At 42.0% G+C, this 27,464-nt stretch overlaps 1 protein-coding gene across 1 annotated transcript in view; it reads right to left on the bottom strand.

The window, feature by feature from the left end:
- The window catches only part of BSN (bassoon presynaptic cytomatrix protein), a 223,985-nt gene that overhangs the window by 50,357 nt on the left and 146,164 nt on the right, over positions 1 to 27,464 (bottom strand). Inside the window, 1 exon segment of the mRNA XM_074283273.1 lies at positions 5,457 to 6,551. Within this exon segment, the coding sequence (XP_074139374.1) occupies positions 5,457 to 6,551 (1,095 nt within the window).

The following is a 27,464-nucleotide window of genomic DNA, read 5'->3' as shown; positions in this document are numbered from 1 at the left end:
GAGGTCTCGGCCTGGACTGTGAGCTGGGGCCAGGGGAAGAGGGCCTGTTCTGAGAGGATTCCAGGCTCTAACCCGATCAGTAGCTCCCAGAGAATCCTGCAGCTCCCTCCTCTGCCAGCTAGGCCCCAGGGCTGTCTCAAGACCACGGCTCATCACTGAGTCTGGCAGGTCAGGCCACCAGGGTCCCACCCCTGCCTGCACCTGGAAGCCAGGCTTTTGGCTCAGACACCTAAGGGCCCTAACTATACAGGAGCCTGGGATTTGGATCTCTGCATTTTAGTAGGCACTAACTGTTGTTGAAGTAAGCTGGAGTGAACTGAATTGGCCTCGACTTCCTGTAAAAGATAAGTATCCAGGATCTGTTCAATCCACTGTCAAAATCTGACTGTGTGAGTGTGTGTGTGTGTGTGTGTGTGTGTGTGTGTGTGTGTGTGTGTGTGTGTGTTTTGTCTAGGGGAATGGCAGAAGAAACCCATCTTCCTTCTCCTGGTAGGACTGTGGGACAAGGGTATAGAATAATGCATATCTCAGTCATTGCATGCATTTTATTTAACTCTTTTACTTTTTTACAAGAGAGTTCTTATAAGGAGGAGGGTACATCAGGAAATGAATGGTGTAAAAACAAATAGCATAAATAAGATTTCTTTTAAAAAGGAAAATTATCTATTATTTTTAGTATACTCTGGTCTTACAATTCTCTAAATTATATAATTTTATGAAATGAAGTGAAATGAATTATAGTGAAAAGAGCCTCAGATCTAGAGCTGTCCTAGGTTCAAATTCCCACCCTACCACTTGCTTAATTGTGTGTTCCTGGGCAAGTTGCTTAGCTATTCTGAGCCTCAGTCTTTTGCCTCTGTTAAATGAGAGGCTTGGATGGGATGGCCCTTAAAGCTCCCTCCAAGCTCCAATTTTGTGACTCAGTCAGTCACCAAGTATTCAGTAAGCACTTGCAATGTGCCAGGTATTGGGCCAAGTGCTGGGGAAACATCTTGAAAGTACTTTAGAAATGTAAGCTATTAAAATAATGAGAGTAAAAAAAATTAAATTTCTGATGGTAAAATAAATGGTAGGGTAAGGCCCAAGGGCTCATGTGTGGTGGGCAGAAGGGGTCTGAGGAGGGAGATGAGATGTCAGATAATAATAAAAACAGCTGACATTTAAATAAAACTGACAATCAATTAATTCTCTTGTTTGGTCACAACAACCCTGGGTGCTATTATTGTCCCCACTTGATGGAGAATGGAGAAACTGAGGCAAACAAAGGTTTAGTGATGAGTTCAGGATCACAAAGTCATGTCTGAGGCCATACCTGAACTCAGGTCCTCTCAACTGTGGGCCCAGTGCTCTACCCACTATACCGCCCGGCTGTCCCTAGGTCAGAGAAATCAAGACCAAAACCACTAGGCTGGTGCTTTCAGGAAGACTCAGAATGGGAAGAGCTCTCCTTCTCTGCAGTAGAATCTAAGGTATTTGAGGGCAGGGACTGTTTAGTTTGGGGGATTGTGCCCCCAGTGCCCAGCAAAGGACAATGTACTTTTCAGTTGGTTCTTAATAACTGCTGAATTGAATTGGCAGAGAAATCTGTAATCTGAAGACAACCTGACCTAACCTTAGCTTCTTAGGGGACAGTTTTCCTTGCCAGGATTCTGCTCTCTGGCACACCATGTTTTTAATAATTCTCTTCAGGAAGCCTTTTCTCGTACCAGGGGAGGCAGTGGACTCCTGGACAGAACACAGAATTTGGGGTCAAAAGACCTAGGTTTGAATGAGGCCCTGTTAGTTACTAGTTATGAGACCTCGGATAAACATCCCTTCATTTTCTGAGCCTGTTTCCCTGTATGTAAGCCAAAGGGAGGCTGCCCTTGATTTTTAAGGTTCCTGTCAGCTCTAAATCTTATGCATATCCTTTCATGAACAGAGTACATGGTACGTATAGCTGCAAGAGAGGGAGAGGGGCTGCAGGACTTTCTCTACATGCTGCTGACCATACCTTTGCCTGGACAGCCCCATCATGAGCAATACCAAGTGTTTGCCAGGTTTGAGAAGCCCATTAGAAAAGTACTATTGAGAACCTTTCCCCCTTGCTATAAAATCCATCATCTCCAACGCCTTAATGAGCTACCCTGGTGAGAAGATGATTGTGATCTGGGAATCCTACAGAGACTAGAAGTGATGGAGAGGCTGAGGGGTAGCCATCATTGGTCCCCTTCCCCCCTTGCTTGGGTGGGGGGGAATTATTTTAGGCCTGAGCTTTTCCTTTGAGGGAGTTAGTGTGTGGCATAATACAGGTCATTGCTTTCTGCCCAGCTGGTCTCTCTGATTCTATCTCCTTGGAGTCCCAGAATTGCTGGAAAAGGCTGGAACATTATGGGAAGGGTTTTGCAAACTCAACCATCACAGAAATGTAAACTAGTCCTGGGCTGTGGGTGCTGAGGAGGACCCAGAAGTCCACTTTTACAGTTCCACCCACTTAAATCCATAGCTACAATTGTGAGGCCCAAAATTGTGCTAAGATTCCAAATGGCTCTTGAGTCTGCCCTTCCCTATCCCTACCCTACCCCACCAGTCATCAGGATGATCTATTAATTGGAAAAAGTAAAAGGGAGATCATCTGCTTTGGATAAAGACCAACAATTGGCCACAGAGAGTCTGCCCTGGATAGAGAATGAATTGAAGGGATACAGTTTACTGAGAGGGACAGTCAGAATGTCCATGAAACATGTCCCAGATCTCCCTCTTAAAAATATTTTTTCATCCATAATGTTCCAAAGAAATATCCTACATCTAAGGAAGATATCCTCAAATGGGGAATTTTATAAAGATTAAGAAGACCACAAAACTTGGCCCACACAGGCTCCCAAACTTAAAGCCCATATTTCTATGGGGCAGGAAGTTTCATAAAACACATTTTGTCACAAACACTGGATGAGACAAATAGTATAAGAATAATTATCATCCCCATTTCACAGGTGAGAAAATTGAGGTTCTCAAGTTCCCATAACTGTTGTGTTCAGTCAGAGGTGGACTACAAACTCAGGCTTCCTGACTCTTGAGTCAAGAGTTCTTTCTACATTTACGCAGCTTTACATCTGTTCACATGAGCACAGGATTTAGAGGTGGCAGGGACAAGGAAGACCCTCTCTGGCCACTCCCATCTTTCTGGGATGGGTTCAGCTAAGGTTTGGAAAGGATACGGAACCCATTCAAGCTGCCGGGCTCAGGAATGAAGCTGGGTTAGATTGATGTAGATCTTAGTGCTTATTTTTTCACTACACCGTGCTGGAAATGTTGCGCCTCCAACATCAGACCTGGCCCTCCAGAGCTCCTCAGCCCCCCACTGACCTCCCATCAGATCCAGTTCTCTTGCCCTTCCTCTGAGCTCTTTTCTTAAACTTCCAGGGCAGGCCCTTCTTAGCCACCCGCCTCTCACTCCACAGGCCCCAGCTAGGGGAGAGCAGCAGAAACTCAGGGCCTGCACCCAAGACCCTCTTGTAAGATGGTAGGAAGCCTAGGAACAGGCATGGCACCACCCACTTCGTGGGCTGGCTACCCAGGTCCCCCCGGCATCCAGAGCTATGAACCTCAGCAGTCATGGCTTCTCTTCCGCTGCTAGGCCCTGCCAACAGGCTGATGTTGGAAACGCACTGGGCCTAAGCTCTGCATTTATTGCCCGAGCTGACACAAGATTTCCCAAAAGCCAAACTTGCTTTCCCTTCACACTTATATTCAGAAGAGAGGCCAGAAGGAAAAGTCCAGCTGACTTAGATCAAAGTGGAGAGCTGCACCTGAGAGAACTAAGGAGACAGTCCGAGACAAGCTTAGCCTAGCTGAACCTAGGTCTGGGGCCTAGTCCTAGCAAGTGGCCATCAGGGAAAGGGCCACCTGCCAACTGTGTAAAGAGCTTACCCCATTCTCTGTACCCTAAGTACTTAGTCTTAGCATCCCGTGCTGCCGATGCCCCACCTGCTTCACTAGAGACTTCCTTCTGTGAAGCAACGGAGCCCTCCCCTCCTCTCCAGAGCTGAGATTCACTTCCTCCCCTGGGCCTTCCATCTCTTGGGCCAGATCCTGCCATGGGGACAGACAGGCTGCCCACAAGCCAAGCTGCTGGACAACTACCCAAAACCTTGCCAACACCCTTGATACCTCCCCCATCACCTCAAGTTCAATGCTGATTTCTAGCACTTACACAACAGTCTCACAGTAAATAAAAGGCCACTGAACTGGACTTAAAAGAATGAGGTGGTGGGTGAGCTTTGGGAAGACCATAAGATGGAAAACCAGAGATGCCGGACTGAAGGCCATCACTGTTTTGCAATGGGACCATGGATAAATTGTTTACACTTCATGAGCCTCAGTTTTTTATCTGTAAGTTAAGGATACCATGCAGGACTATGGCAAAAAGAGTACCTTTTAAACATTAAATCATGAGTGAAACATGTCCTACATTGGCCACATTCCCTTGGGACAAATGGCCACTAGGAATAGCATTGGGAAGTAAAGGCCTATCTATCCCATTCTACTAGCATGATCCTCCTGGATGTTTTCTTCTCCTCTTTCATTTTTCACTAAGGCAAAGTCTAGGTCCTTAATGGAAAAACTCAAAGGTCAGTCTGACCCACCCAAACCAACCCAGAATACAGATGAGTATTTTAACTATGGACACTGGGGTTAGCCACTCATTTTCTCTACTCATTTGCTACTCTAAAAAATTTCATTGCTGAACTGAGGAAAGACTTAAAGAAATAATATATTTAGGAAATGATTCAATTCAATTCCACAAATATTTACTCAGGTTCTATTAAGTACAAGACACCGTACCAGGTACTTTGATATCTTTTGACCTGCATAAAATGTTTTTAATTTCTGCTTTACTTATTCTCAGACTGAAAAACTTCTGATTTTTTTTTCAGAGAAAATGAAATCTTCTCAGATATGCTTCCTCAGTATTCTTGTTTTTAATGCTACAGAACAGCTTGGTATGAAAAAAAAAAATGGATGCCTTGGCTTTTCCTTTTCATTGGAGCAACCAGATCCAGCCATATCTAGGCTTGAAAAGGTTTTAACTTTAAAAGGCCATGAGATGACCCTGGTTTGTCGCATTGTCCCTTGAGGATGTCACCTCTACATCCACACCCTCTATCCCTGATCTTACAAGTTCGCAGTTTAGGCCCTTTGGCTCCTTCTCCCTCTAGTCTCTGTCATGAGTAGCCCTTGTTAATCAATAAACAGACTGTGATCAAAGCTGGAACATCAGCTGATCTTTCCCAGACACGATGTGTAGGGCAGCCTCTAATGGGGTGGTACCTAAATTCGTCTTCTCTTAAAGGTCTACTAGGGCAAGGGATCCAAGGGGGAAAATCCAGGGACCCAATCTGGTTTTTGTTTCCTACTGGCTTGGCCCAAACCTGAATGGATGCCAATTCCCCTTGGGTGCTTGATTGATTCCTTACCTCCACCAAATGAGGAGTTGGGTTGAAGCCACACAGGTTGCACACCCGCAGCTTGCAGGTGGTACATGTGTTGTAATTGGATGGCTCCCGGGAGCCCACGTTGAGTTCGGCCTGGCACAGTGGGCAGGTGACCTTTTCCTTCGGCACTTCCTTTGGCTTGGGGACAGCCTTAGGAGTAGTCTGATGTTCTGCCTTACTTTGCTTTGGACTGGCTGCCCCTGCTGCCCGACCAAGAGCCCCAGGTCCTGACCCGGGCTCAGATTTTGGCCCAGAAGCAGGGCCAGGGCCAGGCCCAGCTTTAGGACCAGTCCCAGCCCCAGGGCGAGGCCCAGTGCCAGATCCTGGCCCAGCTCTAGGGCCAGCACCAGGTCCAACTCCAGATCCTGGCCCAGCCCCGGGGCCAGGACCAGTGCCAGCCCCAGGTGCTGGCCCAGGTCCCCGTCCAGCCCCAGTTCCAGGTGCAGGTGCAGGTCCTGTTCCTGATGGTTTGGGCCCTGCTTCCTTACTGGCATCACTGAAGACAATCTTGGGGGGCCCTTTGCTAGGAGATGGCTGGCTTTGTGGACTGGCCTCTGGCTGGACAGACATAAGTGTACTGGCCTGGGTCAGCAGAGAAGCCCCAAAGCCAAAAAGCTTTCCAGTGAGTCCCTCTTGTGCTTGCTCTTGAGCCCCAGACCCAGGGGTTGGACTTACTCCCTTGGCTGGAGAGGGATGGGTATGAGGGGAAACCCTCCCTGAATCCTGAGGCACAGTGGGTCTGGCCTGGCCTTGACTCTGGGCTTCCCGTTGCCCTAGTCCCACAGGACTTCTGGGCACTTCAGCCTGCCGGACACCAGCCCCTTGCTGGAGCCCAGGCTGTGTTGTTCCAGGGATTTTTTCTGGCTCAGGCTTCCTCTGTACCTGTGCTGGGGGCTGGGGTTGGGGTTGAGGCTGGGGCTGGGGCTGTGGCTGAGGCTGGGGCTGTTTGGCTGGGGAGTGGGCAGGAGAAAGGGAAGGTGAGTACAGCTGCTGCTGGCTTTTGGAACGAGGTGCGGTGGTCATGTCCATCCCCAAAGCTCTTTGCATCTGGCAATTCAGGCACAACCATTCTTTCACCTGGAAGAGAGAAAACAATAGCACAGTCAACCCTATGAAGAGATCTTACTAGCCTGGCAAGTTGGTTTTAACCTGCTTGCTATATATCACAAGGGGGTCAATAGGATGTAGGGGAGGCGACAGGACGTGTATGTGTGCACGATTGTGCTCCCACTCAACAATACAAATAACAGAGAGCCTTCACACCTCGATGTGAATCCAGTGCCCACTGGGAAAGCTAACTCAGTCTTCTTCCCTCCCATCTAAGTCCAAAGGAACTGATTTCTGGAGTCACAATGGAATGTTGCCTCCACTCACTTCCTATTTGAGCCCCTGGGATGTGGTGGAAGGGGTCCTGAATTCTCCAAAGCTGTGCTAAAAAAAAAAAAAAAAAAGGTAAACTTTGGCTGGTTGCCAAGAGAATGAGCCCAGCAACCTGTCACCTGAGGACCAGCTTTAAGATGCAGAAAAGCTTACTCTCAGATACTTGATCAGCAAGGGATGACATTTTCAGCCATAGCATCTCATATTGAAATTTTGTTGAACTGAATCACATGAAGAATTGTCCAATAAGAATGGAAATCTGTGTTTGTGAAGGAAGCAATATCTGTAATGAGATGAGTATGGATGCCTTTGAAATATTGAACCTGGACAAGCCAATGGAAACCCATTCTACTTCCATCTGCCCTACTAGGAGATCCCAGAGATCCTAGCCTAGCAGACCCCAGAGTCTTCTAGTACTTCACTGATCTGGAAGTGGAAGAGATCTTACAAAGAGTCTTGATTTTGTTTTGTTCCTTTGTTTTAGAGAGGAGGAAAATGAAGGCCTGAGAGGGGAAGGGACTTGGCCAAAATAACAGAGGAACTAAGGAGAACCCAGCCCGATGATTCCAACGGCAGTACCCTCTTCACTGTACCACCCTAACTTTCTGGGGACACAGCCACCCTTGGGCCCAGTCAACATTCCCTTCTGTGTGTGGGAGTGCCTCCTACCATTCATTCCCTCTACAGACAAAAAAGGAGGAAGCCTTTTCTGGTTTCTTCTGCTCTTTTCATTGCTAAAATTAAAACCAGTATCCACCTCCTGGAGAAGAGAGCTTATCAGCAGTAACCCACCTTCCTTTCCTTTTAACTGTCAATGGTTGCTTCCATCCCTGCCCCACACAGTTAAAGGAACACTTTCAATAAGGGCACGACACAATTGCTGGCTGGCGGCAAGAAGCAGAAAAGAAAAAATAGCTCTAAGAGACAAGTTGGTCGAGGGAAGAGCTGATTAGCTGCCTTTTCCCAACTAGGGCATTTTCCAAATTTGCCAGAGTGGACTGTTTCCCACATCTATTTTTACCTCCCCATTCAACTGCACATCATCAGGTTCCCAAGCACACCCCAAATCATTGCCTCATCCCTTCCTGCCTGCCTTCGCTAGCAAGGTATCTGTCAGTATCCTTATCCCATAAAACTCTTCTTCTATTCTCTCCTGCCCCTACTCGGTTCTTACTAGGGCATCGATTCAATTCAGACAATGCTCTTCTGTACCCAAGGCAAAAATGGCTCAGCAGCATTACCTGCTTCAGGAAGAAGATGCTGCCCTCTCCTAACACAACTCTCCACCCCTCAAAGCATCCCTAACGGGGCAAGAGCACTATTATAGTTCATTATTTCAGTCGTGTTCAACTTTTTGTGACCCTATTTGAGGTTTTCTTGGCAAAGATATAGCAATGGTTTGCCATTTCCTTCTCCAATTCATTTTGCAGATGAACAAACTGGGGCAAACAAGATTAGATGACTTGCTCAGGCTCACAGTTAGTCACTATCTGAGGCTGGATTTGAATTTGAATCAGTCTTCCTGATTCCAAGCCCAGTACTCTATCCACTGCATCATTTAGTTGCCCTAGGAAGGGTAAGATGCATGAAAAAGAGAGAACCAGATTGTAGGGACGTAGATTTTGAGATGGAAGAGGTTTTAGAGGTCACTGAATCCAATACTCTCATTTGAGGGGCTATGAAAAAATTTGAGGGATGGCAGATGGGATGTCATTCTTTTTTCAATTTTTTTTCAAAACTTTCTTTTATTTATTTGTTTATTCAACAAATCATTCTTTTGGACTGGTTGCCTGGTTTCTTTAGCTTCAGATTGTGCTCATATTCTTTGTTTCTCTGTCTCTGACTTTATCTCTCTTTGTCTCTGTCTCTTTCTCTGTCTCTATCTCTTAGATTTGTGTGTGTGTGTGTGTGTGTGTGTGTGTGTGTGTGTGTGTGTGTGTGTGTATCTAGGGAGAGATTAGATCCTAAAGAACTTGACCTTCCTAGGCTCTGTGTCCTCGCCAACATTTGTTCATTCATTCATTCATTCAACAGATTTTATAACCACAAAGACTTTTGATGGCTGACCTCTGCTGGGCTTCTCTCCACCAAGCAAATCATTGGACAGATCTTCTGACCTGCTCTTAGGCACAAATGCCCTTCCCGTTCTCTCCATTGAGCCAGGCATATCCCTAGACCTTAGTGTGAAATTGCCTTCTTCCTGAGCCTTCCATAACCTCTTTGGGTCAGTGGGCCCAAATCTGTCACATCATCCTCTTGACGATCTCAACAGAGTTGTCACTGAGTACCACCTCTGTTTACACTCTCATGGTAAAGTTAAGAGGCAGAAAGGGGGCACATCTGCAAATTGTCAAATGAGTTCTGGCCCGAGGCAGAGGAAAACTTGATTTAGGGCCTCAAAAACAATGTAAACAACAAAAACGATTGCCAAGCTCAAAGCCAATTATGATACTAAATATATGCAAAGGGATATTTTGAGACTCAATGACATTTTCTCATCAAATTCATTGGGGTTTTTTCTTCATAGCTACATAGCTCAATATTAAAAAAAAAACACTCAAAAAATTTTTTGAGCCCTGAATCAACCTTTTCTGAGTATAGGTCTTTCCAACAACTTTCAGGATAATTAGTTTTGGTCTCTGGTCCCTACTCCAAGGAGATTCAAGTATTCCTTATATTTCTTCAGGAAAAAAACATTTTATTTACTCCCATCAAATGAAGAGCTGCTTAAGGAAAAGGATCATGATCTGTAAAGAGATGAAGGAGAGAGGGAACTTTGTCATCTCAATGAGAGCTGAGCAACAACTCAAGAAGAGATGGCCAAGAGTACACTAATAAGTTAGCAATGAAGTCTGCCAAAGACCGAGCTTCTCAACTTTTCCATACTCTTTTTCCAACATCACAGTTCATCCTGGGTTTTCTGAAGGTCTATATATGTATATATATATATATATATATATATATATATATATATATATATATATATATATATATATATATATATATATATATATATATAAAATACTATATATTTATATTTTAATATATGGTAGAGTCATATAATCCTATCTTGAGGCATGGGAGGGATTTTGATCTGTGTCAATGAAGGGAAATGACTGTACTGATGACATCAAAGATCCTTAAATTACCACAGCATTCCTCTGTCCACTTATTATGGCTTTCACTGGTTTGACCATTTCAGGAGCCCGTTAAGAAACTGGTGTCTGCCAGGAAGGAGGGCCATATTGTTCTTCACCTTGGGAAAAGATTTAGTCAGTGACCACAAGAGCTTAAAGGGTCCTGGCCAGCACCCCCTCTTCTCTGGAATGTGTCACAGAAATCTTACCCAAAATAGAAACTCCCAAAGAAATGACTGAAATATACCTAAGTGACTCAGAGCCCAGATGGATTCAGCTATTTCCTGCCTCTCTCCAGACTAAGATAGAGAGTCTTAAACAACTCCCCCTGTTTGCCTTCCCACCCCCACCTACAGGCATCCAAAGATTACTTGTTAAGGGGGAGAGGGAGGGATGTTAGAAGTCAGTCTCTTTTCTTGGGACAGATAGCATCCTGTGGATCTCAGCTCAGTCCATATTTCTGATAAAGCAACCCTTTCCCTGTGCCAAGATAGATGCTGATTGAAAAGAGTTAGCTGCTGCAAAAGTGCCTTCTTGTATTTGGTTTTAAAAGAAAAAGCATAAAGTCAGTCTACTTCACTCATTCATTCAGGCATTCATTTCATTCCTTCAATATTTATCAAGGGGATCAGCAAGATGGCATAGTGGATTGGGCATTGGCCCTGGAGTCAGGAAGACCTGACAGGACCAAGGACTGGACATTTGCTCTGCCTCGTTTTCACTCAACACTGGCCACCAATCCAGGAAAAAAATATCTGCTTCCTACTTCCCATTCCTTCCCTGTCCTCAGGGAGTTGGTCTAGACTGGTAAAATTCCATTAGAAATGGGGCCTTTAAAGTGTATGTAAGGATCTCTGCTGGCCAGACAATGACTTGGAAAACTACACATTAACATTATCTATGTTCTATTGCATTTTTATTTATTTTGCTAAATATTTTCCAATTACATTTTAATCTAGCTCTTGCTGCTGGTTTTGTGTGAAACGTGTTTAACACTTCTAATCTAGATGGCACCAGGGCAAGTATTAGTAGAGATCTGAGCTGCTTGGCTATGTGTAAAATATCCTGAATGTTTCTCTATTACCAGCTTTGACTGCCATCAACCTTTTCTTGGCCATGAGGCATATCCATAGATTATTTTGTTGCCTTTTTCCTGATCCATTTTTTTCCCTGAAATTTATGATCAAATCAATTGTGAAAGTCAACTTCCCTGTGGCTCCATTCATTATTTTTGTGATCCTGAATTGGTAGGCTGATTAGGACAAAGTTCCCTTCCCTGGTCACTACTCCCTGATCCCTCACACTCATCCTGAGCAGCCTCATTTCTTTGGTATCTCTATCCCACTCTTCTCTACTTTTTTATTGTATCCTCTGAAATTCTTATTCTTTTGTTAAAAAAAATGGATGGATGTCCATCAATTGGAGAATGGTTGGGTAAATTGTGGTATATGAAGGTTATGGAATATTATTGTTCTGTAAGAAATGACTAGCAGGAGGAATACAGAGAGGCTTGGAGAGACTTACATCAACTGTTGCTGAGTGAAATGAGCAGAACCAGAAGATCACTGTACACTTCAACAACAATACTGTATGAGGATGTATTCTGATGGAAGTGGAAATCTTCAACATAAAGAGGATCCAACTCACTTCCAGTTGATCAATGATGGACAGAAATAACTATACCCAGAGAAGGAACACTGGGAAGCAAATGTAAATTGTTAGCACTACTGTCTATCTACCCAGGTTACTTATACCTTCGGAAGCTAATAATTAATGTGCAACAAGAAAATGGTATTTACACACATATATTGTAGCTAGGTTATATTGTAACACATGTAATATGTATGGGATTGCCTGCCATCGGGGGGAGGGAGTGGAGGGAGGGAGGGGATAATTTGGAAAAATGAATAAAAAAAAAAAACAACAACTTCCCCCTTCATATCAAACCTGTTCTCTAGTCCCAGAAATTAATTTACATATATTTTATATGTAAGTATATATGTTCATATTAATTTTTTTCAATAGAATGCAAACTTCTTGTGGGCAGGGACTACTTAGTTTTGTCTTAGTATAATGTCTGGCACATGTAGGAACTTAAGAAATAATTGTTGCATTAAATTGAATTCAATTAAAATTCCTTTAGTCACATTTCTTTCTTTCTATCACTAAAATTATTCTCTGTCTCTCATTTCTAAGGCAAAGTTTGGATATCATCTGTCCTATGAGGAACTCCATCCAAAATCAGGCTGAATTTACAATATCACAGCATTTCAGAGATACTCTGAATTCCACTAGTGAATAAGAATCCCCTGTACAAAACCCCAACACAGACCCTAGAGCAGAGGTCCTTAATCAGGTTTCTGTGAATGAAAATTTTTTTGTCATACTTTTTTCTGTTTCTGTGGAGCCAAATGCTACCACCACCTAGGGGACATATTGCTCTCTTGTGCATCCCATCTAAAATTGATTGCCATATTGCCTAGCAACCAACCACTGGTCTACCAACACAAGTATGACTGCTACATAAGAAGAGAGATCTCTCATTGAGTGCCCTACCAGGTTAGATATAGCATCTCTTTGGGGTGTTTATTTATGGATCTTTACAATCTTCTAAATCTTCTCCTGATTCCCCATTGTCCAGGGAATGAATGGCAGGGGGAAAAGGCAGGTGTAGTCTATATCATCCTTACATTAAAGCCTTAAGGTAAAAACAGAATTTCAGAATTGAAAGGTATCTCAGATATCATATTCAACATATGTCAGAAGTAGGAATCTCCTTATTACATACATATAATTTCTGTTATATGGGAGACCAGCAATGTGAGGGGAATGAGAGATTAAGTAAGACTGGCTTCCCTTCAGTACCTCAAAAACAGCAAAAAATATGCTAAATACAAGAAAAAAATAAGAAGACCCTTATAAAAATAAATAATCTTGTAAAAGGTAAAAGACTGAATAAAGTATCAAGAACCCCCTCCAAAAAAAAGGTTCTAATACAATGATGAACTAACAAAACAAAAAATGGAGGAAAGGAACAGACAAAGGGTTGTTGAGTGGTGACAATATCTATCTGGGACTGGGGGAAGAGCTCTGAAAATCCATCAGTAATAATCAAAAAAGAAAAAACTTTGGAATTGTGCCTAGTGTTGATAGGGAACACTGTGGGTAAAAGTCTAGGTAAAAACTAAGATTAGATTGATACTAGTGAAATTAGGTGGATTATACCCCTCCTTTACTATAATAAGACACAATTGACCAAAACAAAATCAAGCAAATAAAATCCCAAATACTCAAATTTGTAACTATAAACATGAATGTCAATTAGATTATACTCTCTTATAGAATGCAACATATAATTGGTTGGACTTTGAGTTGGGTCAATCTTCTTGGGAAGCAATATGTAATTCTACAAGAAGGATTACAGAAAAGCTATTATCCTTTGAGCTAACTATCCTACTAGTAAGTTTTTACCCAAAAGACTTTGTTAGTAATTTTTTATAAAATAACTTCATTATTTATAATTGGGAAATAAACAAAACAAAATGCTATAAGCAAACTATTTGCCCAAGGATTGAGGAACAGTTGAATAAGTTATAGCATATAAATATAATGGTATATTATTGGGACATAAGAAATGATAAAAATTGCAAATTTAAAGAAAGATGGGATGGTATTCATAGGTTGTTATATTGCTGGAAGACATAAAACACAAGAATCTTCAAAGGACATGTAGTATGAACAGGCCATACCATAGAATGATAAGGAACTTCAAAGAAGAACAGGAGTAAAGGATTTCATCAGAGTAATGCAAAAAAGATCCATGAGGGAAGAGTCAGTATCAGATGGGCAGTTTGAGTGTTCTACTGGCATCTTCTTAAGTAGTGAAAGGAAGGAAGGAAGGACCCTAGCAGAAGGGGGGTCCCTTAGTGAAAATTTTGTGGGGACATGAATAAGAATCACACAGTTCAAGTCTACATGGATGAGCTATCATATGTGTCAGCAGAGGGAACATCCAACCTGGGCACTTTGAATATGGGAAGGCTTATATGAAGTTGGTATAGAATGAAAAAAAAAAACAGAGCCAGAAAAAACAAACTCTATATCGATTACAATAATGCATTCAAAGACTATATTAAATAGTAACAAAATCCATATTAAATTTGTTGGGTGACTTTGTTATTACCTAGTTAAATAGAGTAAATAGAATGTCTTTTGAAATTCTATAAATAAGTGAAATGTACAGTTAAGAAGACAGTCACAATCAGCTTTTCATATTGTTTAGTTTGGCTTGTATTTTTCTCTTTTGTTATTCTAACTCAAAGATGAATCTTCCTGACTTCAGATCCAGCACTCTATTTATCCACTGTGTTACCTCGACACCCATATTTTGTTATTATTTATATATTTAAGTACTTACTGGTAAGTACATGGAGGTTAAAAGTTATTAATTTATTTTTTTTAAGATAGAAGAGGAGAGTCTAATACACATCATAGTGATGATAATGACAGCTAGTCTTTATATTACATCTAGTATGTGCCAAGTAGCAGCTGTGTAGTGCCATAGTGCCTAAAATGCCAGGCCTGGAATCAGGAAGATGAGTCCTGGATTCAAATCTTTACTTGCTTACTAGCAGTGTGACCCTAGGTAAGGCACTTAATCTTAACCCTGTTTATCTCAGTTTCCTCATCTGTAAAATGAGCTGGAAAAGGAAATGGCCAACCACTCTGGTACCTTTGTCAAGAAAACGCCAAATGAGGTCACAGAGAGTCAGGGATGACTGGGGGAAAAACAAACCACATGATTTAACAGATGTATCAGGCCCGATCCTAAATGCTCTACAAATATTATCTCATAACAACCCTTCAAGGCAGGTGCCATTATTATCTTCCTTTTACACATTTGCCCAAGGTCACCCATTAATAAGTGTTCAGGGCTGCATCTGAACTCAGGTCTTCCTGACTCCAGACCTAGTTGCTCTGTCTCCTGCCAAACTCCCTAATAAGGCAGCCCACTACATTTTTGAACAGCTCTGATAGTTGGGAAGTTTTCCCTTATATGTACCTGAGATTTGCTTCTTGGCAACTGCCACCCATTGTTGCTTATTCTGCTCTTCGGGGCCAAGATGAGCACATCTAGTTCTTCCTGAACATGAAAGCTTTTCAAATACTTAAAGATAGTTATCATGCTCTATCCCCTAGCCCTGCTTTTCACCCTGAAATTAGAAAGCAGACAACAGGGACACTACCAGACACTGCAGGGATGAATGTCACCCAGTGATTATAAAGAATAAGACAACTCTGCCTCCTAAATGACTCCAAAACCCTACTTACCTTTTCAAATCACAGCATCCTACCCATCAAGTGGGTATGACTCCTTCCCTTCGCTTCCCTAGTCTTTCAGAAGGCAGAATTCTTCCTTCCTAAAACACCCATTTTTTAGCCTTCAAGCAGAGGCCATAAATATCCCTGAGGTCACAAAGACAGGCTTTTGGTACAGGGATGTGCTGGAGACAGTTGCAATAAGCTCACTGGAGCCAACTATTAAATTTTTGGTGTGAATATTTTCTCCTTAGAAATCAGAGAATTCTGGATCGGGGCTTAATCTTGCTTGGCTGGTTTTAAGAAACTGATGTAGGAAATGTTAATGATGTCAATTAAACTTAAAAATGTACCCCGGGCATGTTTTTAAACAAAGTCAGTTGTTAAACATTTACGTAGCACATCTCTAGATAAGAACACCAAAAGTCAAGTACAAATCTAGGATTTATTCTTAGGGCTTTCCTCCTTTATGTGGGGAAAACCTTGTCAAACTACACCTGCTGCTAATTCAATTAACTTCAACAAACATTTACAAAGCATCAACTCTTGGCCAGGCCCTGTGCTGGGTTCTGAGAATACAAAGACAAAAGTGAAAGTAGTCCCTGTCTTGATGGAGCTTATATCTAATGGGGAAAAACAACATGCACACAGACAACTAAAGACATAAGATTTTGGCCTTTGGAGAGGCAGCATGAATAGAGAGCTGGCTCTGAAAATGCTCTCATTTCCCAAATATATAGGAAATGGAGCCAAATTTATAAAAATAAGAGTCATTCTCCAGTTGATAAATGGTCATAAGTTATGATCAGGCAGTTTTCAGAAGAAGAAATCAAATCTATTGATAGTGACACAAAAATGCTCTAAAATAGAGAAATGAAAATTAAAATAACTCTGAGGTATTACTTCATACCTATCAGATTGGCTAATAGGACAGAAAATGAAAAAGACAAATGTTGGAGGTGAGTGGAAAAAAAGGACATGAATGCACTGTTGGTGGAATTGTGAACTGATTCTGGAGAACAAGTTGGAACTGTGTCCAAAGGGTTGTAAAATCATGTTGATATAGCCTTTGACCCAGCGATATGGCTACTAGGTCTGCATCCCAAAAAGATCAAAAACGAAAGAAAAGGACCTATTTCTACAAGGGCAATTATAGCAGCTCTGGTTGTGGTGGCAAATAATTGGAAATTAAGGGAATGCCCATCAATCAGAGAATGGTTAAAAAAATTGTGGTATAAGATTGTGATGGAATACTATTGTGTTATAAGAAATGGGACAGGGTAGGAAATAGCTTGGGAAGACTTGTATGAACTGGTGCAAAAGGAAGTGAGAAAAACCAGAACATTGTATATAACAAAAATATCATAATAATGATCAACTATGAAAGACTTAGCTATTTTGATCAAGACAATGATCTAAGACAATTCTAAAAGAAAGTGAAAAATGCCATCTACTTCCAGAGAGAGAAAACTGAGTTCTAAGTACAGATTAAAGCATACTTTTTTTTTCTTTATATCTCTTGGTTTTTCTTTATGTATTTATTTTTTGCAACATGGCTAATATGGAGATATGTTTGCATGACTTCACAAGTATAAGTGAGGGGCCGCTAGGTGATGCAGTGGATAGAGCACCAGCCTTGAATTCAGGAGGACCCGAGTTCAAATCTGATCTTAGACACTTAACAGTTCCTAGCTGTGTGACCCTGGGCAAGTCACTTAATCCCAGCCTCAAGAAAAAAACAAAAACAAAAAAAACAACCAAGTATAAGTGATATCAGTTTTTCTTTTCAATGAATAGAAGGATAGGAGGGAGAGAAAAATGATCTGGAACTCAAAGATTTTAATTAATGTTAATATATATATATATGAAAAAAAAAAAACAAAAAAAACAGAAAGCTGGTCTCAGAGTCAAGAAGGCCTGAATTCAAGCCCTACTTCTGAAGCATAGTGGCTGTGTAACCCTGGGTAAACCATTTAATTTCAGTTTCTCAGGCAAGTTCTTAAAACTATGTTAAAAAATCCAAAAGTACATACAAAGTTATTGGAGGCAGGAAGGGACTGCTAACATTCGGCAATATCAGGAAAACTTTTGTGCAGGACATGATACTTGGGTGAGCCTTGAATAAGGAAGGAGAGCAGCCTAGGCAAGGAGGCCAGTCCTCACAAAGGCATTTAGAGACTGAAAATAAAATATTGTGTGTGGAGAACTGCAAGTTGACTAGTCTGTCTGGATCATAAAGTCAGTCAGTCAGTCAAAAAACATTCCAGTCAGTCAACATTTACTAAGCACTTTTTATGTGCCAGGCACTGTGCGAAGTGCTGGGGATATGAAAGAAGGCAAAAGAGTTCCTGCTCTCAAAGTATTCATGGTAAATAGGGAAGAGATCATGCAAATAACTAACTATGTACAAAGAGATGTATGATAAATTGGAAATCATCAATAGAGGGAAGACTCTAGAATTAAGGGGAGTGAAAGATGTAATGTAAGATCAATAAAAAAATTCAGGCTGGAGCCAGATTATGAAGAGTTTTCAGTGAAAAAGAGAAGAGTTTGCACTTCATCTTGGGAGCCACTGAAGCTTTTTGAGCAAAGGAGGATAAGGTCAAACTAGAGTTTTCAGAATCTAAACTTGGCTACTTTGTTAAGGATGCAGATAGAAGGGGAGATAAGTAGGAGACTACTACAATAATCTAGTTGTGAGGGGATGAGGGCTTTACTCAGCATGATGGCCCTGTGAGTAATGGGAGATGAGAGATAGGTAATGCAAGTAAAGCCCACCTGACTTGTCAACTGCCCGGATGGAGAAGGGCAAAGGAAAGGATAATTCTGAGGCTGGAAACCTAGGGGTGTGCTCTCAATAGGAAATTCAGATGGAAGGAGTAATATTCACCTTCTAACCATAAATAGACTCTGGAAGGAGAAAGGCAAAGAAGGGAAAAGGGTGAAAAGGTTGTTCTGGTATATATATTTTCCCAGTCACTCAAACTATTGGCTGGGAAAGCAAATGCTTACTTAGCAAATGAAAAAACTGAACCATAAGGGCTAAGTCGTTCGAAATGAAATATTTCGCCCTGGAGAGCTCTTCTCAGTGACACACTGATGCCTGATTCCCTTAATTAACAAGGCTGAATGGGAATTGTGTACCTTTGCCTTCCTTCCCACAATCTCCAGGATATCTTTCAAATGAGCTAGCTGATGTAGTAGTAACTTACCATGGATTTCTCTTAGAATGGAAGGTAGAAAAGGAGTTTATTCAACAATTCAACAAATAGTAATTAAACAACAGTTTTGTTCAAGGTACTATGTTGGGCAGCCAGGTGGTGCAGTGGATTGAGTCAAGAAAACTCATCTTCCCGCCTTCAAATTCAGTCTCAGATACTTACTAGCTATGTGACCTTGGGCAAGCCTACCTGCCTCAGTTTCCTTGTTTGTAAAATGAGCTAGAGAAGGAAATTATCTTTGCCAAGCAAACCCCAGATAGGTAAAAGTGAACAATTACAAATAGCAATAAAAAAACAAAATTATTCCTATTCATAAAGAGTTTATATTCTAGTGGGGAGGTGGGAAAAGTATAACATGTACACAAATAAAATAATAACTACACATTTGAAGGGGGAGAGTACATTAGCAACAGGAGGAATCAAGAAAGGCTTCTTGGACAAGATGGCTTGTGAGTTGGCCCTTAAAGGCAAATCAGAATTCCTTTCTTTTCTTTTCTTTTCCTTCCTTCCTTCCTTTTTTCTTTCCTTCTTTCTTTCTTTCCTTCCTCCCTCCCTCCCTCCCTCCCTCCCTCCCTCCCTCCCTCTCTCTCTCTCTCTCTCTCTCTCTCTCTCTCTCTCTCTCTCTCTCTCTCTCTCTCTCTCTCTCTCTTTCTTTCTTTCTTTCTGCAATTGGGATTAAGTGACTTATCCAGAGTCGCACAGCTAGTAAATATTAAGTATCTGAAACTGAGTTTGAAGTCAGGTCCTCCTGACTCCAGGTTCAGTGTTCTATCCACTGTACCATTTCTTAATGATGAGAAAAAGGAGCGTATTGTAGGTATGAGGCATAGCTGTATACAACACAAGCAGAAGCTACATAATACAGATTCACAGTTTCATGTACAATCCCATGCTATTTGGAAAAACTAATTTTATTTGATGCTTGTTAAACTTAATTTTTTCCCCCTGAGGCTGGGGTTAAGTGACTTGCCCAGGGTCACACAGCTAGGAAATGTTAAGAGCAGATTTGAACTCGGGTCTTCCTAACTTCAGGGCTGGTGCTCTATCCACTTCGTCACCTAGCTGCCCCCAATTTTTTTTAATTTAAAAATTCCAAATAGAAGCAGAAGATAGGAGAGTTGAGTTTGGGGAACAGTGATCCAGTTGGGCTGGAAAATGAAGGTTTGATCAAAGAAACTGAACAAGATGCAGGTGACCTGCCAAATACAGAAAAGTCCAGTTCAATCCAGGTAGTTTATATCCCCAATTCTATGGCAGGTAAACTCCCCATTCTTTTTTTTTTTTAATTGAAGTCTTTATTTTCAAAACATATGCAAGGATAATTTTTCACCACTGACACTTGCAAAATCTTGTAAAACTCCCTATTCTTTGTGATAGTTTTCTTATGTCCTTTCCCCTTCCTATCTCACCTCAGTACAACCCTTCTATAGTTTATTCTCTTCCTCCTGTTCAAGAAAATGCTTTTTCTTTGCCACCTCTATCATATACATCAGCCCAGGACTATGCTGAGACCTTGTGATACCTCCCATGTCACTGAACTGAAACATTCACACTCTTAAAAAAAAATCACAATTTTTCTTCATATTATATCTCTTCATCTCACACTTTATATCTTTGGGTACTCCTATTTTCTCTTGACCATGGTCTACAGAGTAAATAATTCTCTCTCCTTGACCTTGACACACTGTGCTAGGGAAACAAGAGCTGGCATTCACGTTCCATCTTACAGACCCTTCCAGACCCTTCCTTTGCCTTTCACCTTGCTCTTGCCCCTTGGTACTAAGGTTATTCACCCTTTACCAATCCTCAATCATGGGTCACCTCCCCATTTACTTTCTTGTCTTTTACTTTTGAATACTGCCGGAGAAAGTCAGGCAACTTGCTGACTGGATATATTACAAAATCATGCTACCTAATCTCATCTAAGCCTTTATTGCTCTATAGCATGGGCTCTTAACCTGAGTCCACAAAGTTTTAAAAATATATTTTAATAACCATAATTCATATAGTTGGTTTCTTTGTGATCTTTTGTCTTTTATTTTATTCATTTAAAAACATTACTCCAGGAAGGGATCCATAAGCTCACCAAATTGTCCTATGGGTCAATGATACACAGAAAAAAGGTTAGAAATATCCATCAATTCTTTTATTTTCCCAGGATTGATTATCCATTCTTTTAAGCTGCTATGCTAAACTTTATTCTGTTTTTTAAACCCCCTAACCCATCCCTAATTCCTTCTCTCTTAGTAGATGGCCCCACCATTATTGAGAAAATCAAGGTTGGCTGTTGTGAGCTCCCACATGTTTCCTACTCTACACCTTAGAAACTCTTTTATGTCCTCATCCAGTTTGACTCTAATATTGATTCTCTATCTGCCATGCTATGTTATAAAGGAATTCCTTCATTTTACAGATGAGGAAACTAAGGTTCAGAGAGTTCAGAGTGGAACTTGTTCTTGGTTCTGCTGACTCCTAGTGCATTCATCTTTTCAAGAAAGATGCCATAATAATAGCTTATATATATATGTAATATATATATATATATATTCATCTGGCCCCCACTCCTTCCACCTCCCCTACCCCCACTCACACAAACATTCTCAGATGCTCTAGCCTTCCTGTTTCCCTGGTGGCACAGAGGAGACAGAGAAAGGCTGAAGCAGAGAATCCTACTCCCCCCTGGGAGGCAGAAACCTGCCAGCTCATTAGTAGGGAACTGAAACCAGCTATATTCTTTTCAATGCATTGCTTTTACTCAATTCAAAGCCAAGATCAGATGCACAGGGAGGTGGAAAGCAAGGTATTTAATAAGAGAGAAGCTTCTGTGTTTAACAGAGTAAATGGGGATGGGGCTGGAACATTAGTTTTCCATTAGCACCTTCTTCCCCAGCTGGAGCTCAGGTGGTAGAGGGAAGATGATAATGAGAAGGAAAAGCAGAAAACCGAGAGGCAACAAAAAACCTAGGGCTTAGAGACAGAATCCTTTGTTCACCCTCTCTCTTTCTTCCCTTTACTTCCTCACCCCAAGAAAAGACCACAGAGAGGGCCTGGGTCCAGCCAGGAGCACAGGAGTAAGGGCATCCTCATGGCTCTAGGAGAATTCAGGAGGGAAGAGGCAAAAGCTATCGAAGCCCAGCAATAGGAAGCATGGCAGTGAAAGTAGAAAGGTTATGTGGGAAAGGGGATGCTAGAGTTATGTGTGGATAGTGTTTTCTTGACTTGGAGTCAAATGGGGTTTGATTTAGAGAGACCTATGGTTGAGTTCTCCCTCTGTCCCTTACTAGAGTTGGAGTGGAAAGATAGGGAGAAAAAGGCTCAAAATACAAAGATAGAAAGACTGAGGCAGCAAAGTGTGCTGTGGTTGGGACAAGGTGGTTCTTATCTTTCTGTTGCTTGGGAGGGAAGGACGTTTCTACCTTCTTCTCAAATCAGAGCTTTGAGATGGAGCTAGAGTTATTCTGAGCAGCTCCTGGAACTGTTAGCTCAATTCATCGAGTTCCACTAACATCCATCCATCCATCCATCCATCCATCCATCCATCCATCCATCCATCCATTTGTTCAACAAGCAGTTTAGTTACTAAATGCCTAATCTGTACCAGGCACTGGGCTCAGTACTACAGATTCAAAGACAAAAGGAAAAAATGAATTTGTCCTCAAGGAGTCTGGCTTGTGTTACAAGGCACTGTGTTAAGGGTTGCAATCACAGATACATGAGAACCTGTTTTGGAGAAATTTAACAATTTGACGGGGAGAAAGACAAGAATTTCTTCTGTGATTCAAGGGACAATGAGTTAAGTGCCAAGGAGGCCTGGATGAAATGCTTTGGGAAATTTGTGGAGAGAGAAAAGATCACTTCCAGTGAAGGAACTCTCACAGCCAGTCAACCCCCAAGTCTGCTCCCAGAGAACTCCCAGCCTGCCTAGTTGACCTTAGTTCTCTGGGCTCCTTATTTCCTTGGCTAAGGCTGGGCACCCTGCCCTCCCTGCCTTGCTGAGCTCAGCACAAAGCATGGCTGGGACCCAGCTGGGTCCATCTTGCACTCCCGGCCACAGGCACTAGGTTGATATGAGTTGTTTCAAAGCCAAGCATCTGGCTATGTCCCAGGACCCACTTGCCTGGTGGTATAGCTAGGCCAGTCCCCAGGGCTTAGGACTGACACAGATGGCCCCTTCAGGAATGAGATGCCACCTCTGGGACAGAGGCAGTTATCACATTAGGGTGAATCTTCAGTCACGGCTACAGTCTCCTGCCCCTACACTCTGCCAGCCTCACCTGGATATTTCCTTATGCCTCAGTATATCATCTTTGGATAGGGCTGGGCATAGGGGATGGGGCAGCTGTCAGGGCAACTTCTTGCCACAATTCCTAAAAGTCAAGTTAAAGTCTTGCATTCAGACAAGAAACCATTGGTTATGGGATTTAGAGTTGGAAAGGACCTTAAAAGTCCATGAGTCATAGAGCTAGAAGGGAACTTAGAAGTCATTAAAATAACTCACTCATTTTACAGATGAAGATACTGAGACCCATTGAGGGAGTAACGTGCCCATAATTTCTCAGGGTATAAATGGCAGAACCAGGTCCTCAGACTTTGAACTCCACTGCATGTCCTGCCTCCTTTTATAGAAGAGGAGGCTGCAGTCCAGAAAAGGGAGTAGTAAGTGGCCCTCCTCAGACTTGAACCCAGGTTTTCTGGCTCCCAACCCTGGGCTCTTTTCACCAGACCAGTGCTGACTGGGAAATGAAAATATGGAAAAAAGCTGCTTTGCTTTCATCATCACCATTGTTGTCATTGGACTCTCCTGGTCTCCCCATCATCAGGGTCCTGCCGGGAGGGGATGACATTTGCCTTCAATATGATGGGAAATGGGAAGGAGAAATCTCTCACAGGAAGCCTATGGAAAGTGTTTTCTTTACTGTTGACGGACCCCCAGCATCTCTTCTGGTAGTTTCTGCTCAATATGTCATTTAGACCTCACCAGATGTCTTGTCTGGTCTTTCCATTTTGGTCTAAGTTGAAAAATCACAGAGATGACACATAGAGGTGCCCTCTGAGCTTGGTGCCAAATCCAGGAGCTCCCGTGGAGCCCTTCTGCCGGCAATGACTTAACCATTCCATTGAATGCGTCACTGTCCAGGTCAGGCCAAAGGGCCACCGCCCAGAAACTCCCAGTAGGAGCAGCCCTTGGGCCTGGGGCCATACCATGGGGGCAGGGCTGGGCTTGGGGTCCTTCTCCACACTCCTACAAATAGCTGCTTCATACAATTTAGCTCTGACCTAAAAGGACTCAGTGTAGGGATGGTAGAAAGAGCCTAGAGATTGGAATTGGCAGTCTCAAATCACTGACTAGATGAGTTGGCTTTCAGTAAATCATCCCCGCCCCAATCTCAACATCCAGTCTTTTGGGGGGAAGGATTTGAGGCAATTGAGGTTATGTGACTTACCTAGGGTCACTGAAATGACTGAATCACTGAAATGACTGAATCATAAATATACAAAATTCAGGCCACTGATGCCCCAGTAATAATATACATGCTCCGAGTTATGGCTCCAGAACTGGCTACTAGTAAGTGTCTGAGGCCAGAGCTGAACTCGGGTCCTCGTGAGTCCAGAGCCAGTACTTTATCCACCACATCACCCAGCTGCTCCCCACTTTTTGGCTTGTGTTCTCTTCTTTCTTTGATATGAGGCATTTGAACTGGGTGACTTCTAAGGTTCTTCTCAGTTCTAAATCCTGAAAGCCAGACAAGGTCTTTGATGATGATGACGGTTCCATTGTCCTCCTGGCATCTAAAGAAAATCTCCCATCCCCCAGAGTAAATGTGCCTCCTAGAGGAAGATACCACATCAGTAATTGGGACTATATTAGACAGCAACAATGGCAGACTGCAAAACTCACCACCAAAGCTGACCCTAAGCATTCCTACTAAGAGGTGGGATGCTTCTCACAGGCACATGTCTCACAAGTTGTAAAACCTGAAATCTCCTTGAGGTCAAGGACTATGTTGTTTTTCATGCTTCTATCTTCAGCATTAAATACAAGGCTCTGCTCAGAGTAGGTGCTTAATAAGTATTTAGTGAATTGATCTGATTAGGCAAGTTAAAGCCTCCTCTTTTGACAGCATAAGAGACCAAAAAAATAGTAGCTTCATAGAGTTCCTGTGGTCCCTAATAATATATCAGCTGGGTGGATAGAGTACTAGGCTTGGTCTTCCTGAATTTAAATCCAACCTCAAGCATTTACTAGTGATTCTGTAAGTCCTAGATATGTGTTTCCAAATCTGTAAAATGAACTGGAGAAGGAAATGGCAAACCACTGTAGTATTTTTGCCAAAAAAAAAAAAAAACACCAAACCCTCAAAAGGGAGATGAAAAGTCAAACATAACTGAGATAACTGAACAACAAATATATAAAACTGGGGCTATTGAACCCCCCCCCCAGGAATACTATACATGCTCTGGTAATGATTCCAGCACTGGCTGCTACTTTCTGCCTAAGTGAATTTGGCTAACTTATTTTAAACCCCCAAACCTCAGTTTTCCACCTATAAAATTAGAGTGTTGAAAGGGAGGGATTCATTTCAGCCCTAGATTTGTGATGCCATGCTCTTTACATCTGTCCCTCCACCCTCTCTTAAGCCAATCTACCTTGTCACAAACAATATGCTCCTCCAAAATAACCTGGCAAGGAGAACTGTGTCACCATGGAACAGAGTAAAGCAAAATGGTTCAAATGGGGAAAGAACTCACATTTAGAAGTTTGATGAAACATGTAGCTATGCTGCTCTAACCACTGAGATACATAGCAACTAAGAGAGCAACATGCTTCTGTACTTCTTTCTCATATTATGGACAAGAATAATATGGACAAGTGGCAATGTAAAGTGAATCCAGCCTCTCAGGATGCCGTCCAGTTGAATAAGGCCTGAAAGGCTACCTCCTTGTCCACTTGTCAGCCCTTATCTTCTGGAGCCCAACATTAAAGCTGTCACAGGCACTACTGCCACATGGCTATAAGGGAAACTAGAAAACAACCTCAGGGAAGCCCCCCAGCTACTGAGCAGTAAAAAAAAAAAATAGCTTTTTCAACTCTCATATCCAACCAATTACAAAGTTCTGATGACTGAACCATCACAACATCTCTTGTATTAGTCCTCTCCTTTCTGCTCCCCAAACATCACAGAAGTAAAGGTTTTCCTTCCCATTCACTTGGACAATTCCTCTAGCTTCTTACAGGCCTCCCCATTCCCTTATTCTATATCTCCATGCCATCAGAATCATTTTCCTTATGTGTAGAGCTAGTCAAGTCACTCCTTTGCTCAAAACTCCACAATAGTTCCCCTTTGTCCACAAAACAAAATTTGAATTCCATAGTGAAGCTCTCCATAATACAGTGTCACATCACCTCTCCAGACTGCCTCACTCTTCTCCTGCAGGCACTCAAGAGTCTAGCCAAACTAGTCTGATTATGTCCTTTGAATTTGCTCTGCAACTTCTCATCTTCCTAGCTTTGTTCATGGTTTTCTTCTGCCGGGACTATTCTCTTTCCTCAGTATTTCAAAATATGAGTGAGAATTGGAGACTATTTAAGTCCAAGAAGAATCCTAACAGGAATCCTATCAGGTGCCCAACATGTGACCATCCAGCCTCGGCAAGAGTGAATGCATCAACTCCTGGAACAGCCCATCCCACTTTGGGCCACTTGGGAAGCTTTCCTTGATATTGTCAAATCTGCCTCTTTACAACTTCCACTTACCCCGTTAGCTCTATCCATTGGGACCAAGCAGAATCTGATTAATCCCTTTTCACTGGACTGCTAGTTCCTCCTATATTTGAAGAAAGTTGTTAACTTTCCCCATTCAAGCTTCTCTTTAAGATCTATACCAATAGTTCTTTCAATGATTACAATGGGTGAACTTGAGGCCCTTCCTTACTTCCCTCCTCTAGATGATGTCAAACTTATCAATTTCCTTCCTAAAAGGTGGTGACTATGACTGAGCACTCTACCCTAAATTGGGGCCCATTGAGGCAAAATGTAATGGCACTGTCACTTCTCTAGGCCTGGGCCCTTAAATCAAAGATTGCTTTAATTTTCTTTGGTTTGCAGATTATTACTATTACTGCTACTATTACTACTACCACTCCTCTTCTACAATTACTACTACTACTGCTACTGCTGCTATTACTGCTATTGTTGTTGCTGCTGTTGCTACTAGTACTGCTGCTATTGCTCTTATTACTGCTGCTGCTGCTACTGCTACTACTACTATTACAAATAATAATAATAACAGCTAGCATTTATAAAGTCATATAAGATTTGCAAATATCTCATTTGATTCTCGAAACAACCCTGGGAAGAAAGGGCTATTTTTATCCCCATTTTACAGATGAGGAAACTGAGGCTTGGAAAGGTACCACAAAGCTACCAAGTGTCTGTGGCAGGATTTGAATTCAGGTCTTCCTGACTCCCCAACCACCTCCTAGCTTCATCCATTGAAATTTCCAGATCTTTTCCAGATGAAATGCTAATTCTTTCCTCATTTTGTACTTATAAAGTTGATGGGTTTTTATTTTTTTTTAAACATATTTTCTACCTGTAGAATCAACATAGTGTAAGTGATGGAGGGCTGTTCCTGGAATTAGTAAAACCAGGGTTCAAGGCCTAACTTCACCATATTCTTGCTGTGACAATGAGCAAATCACTTAAACTCTCAAGTGCCCCTTGGCAACCTTTAAGATGATAAATTACTATGAGTTATTGATCTGCACCAATGGAGAAAGGTTCTGTGCCAACATCTCCCTGCCTAATGAAGTCATTGGTTTAGACTAAATTTTATCTTAGATTCAGTGAAAGCATATAGCCTGTTAAGATCTTTTTCAATCCTAATTCTGTCATCCAACCCATTAACTCTTGTTCCTGATTTTGTGTCAAC

This window comes from Sminthopsis crassicaudata, chromosome 1 (genome assembly GCF_048593235.1).
Source record: "Sminthopsis crassicaudata isolate SCR6 chromosome 1, ASM4859323v1, whole genome shotgun sequence".
Classification (NCBI taxonomy): Eukaryota; Metazoa; Chordata; class Mammalia; order Dasyuromorphia; family Dasyuridae; genus Sminthopsis; species Sminthopsis crassicaudata.
Note: the sequence above shows the minus strand (reverse complement) of the source record. Positions and strands in the feature narration are given on the sequence as shown.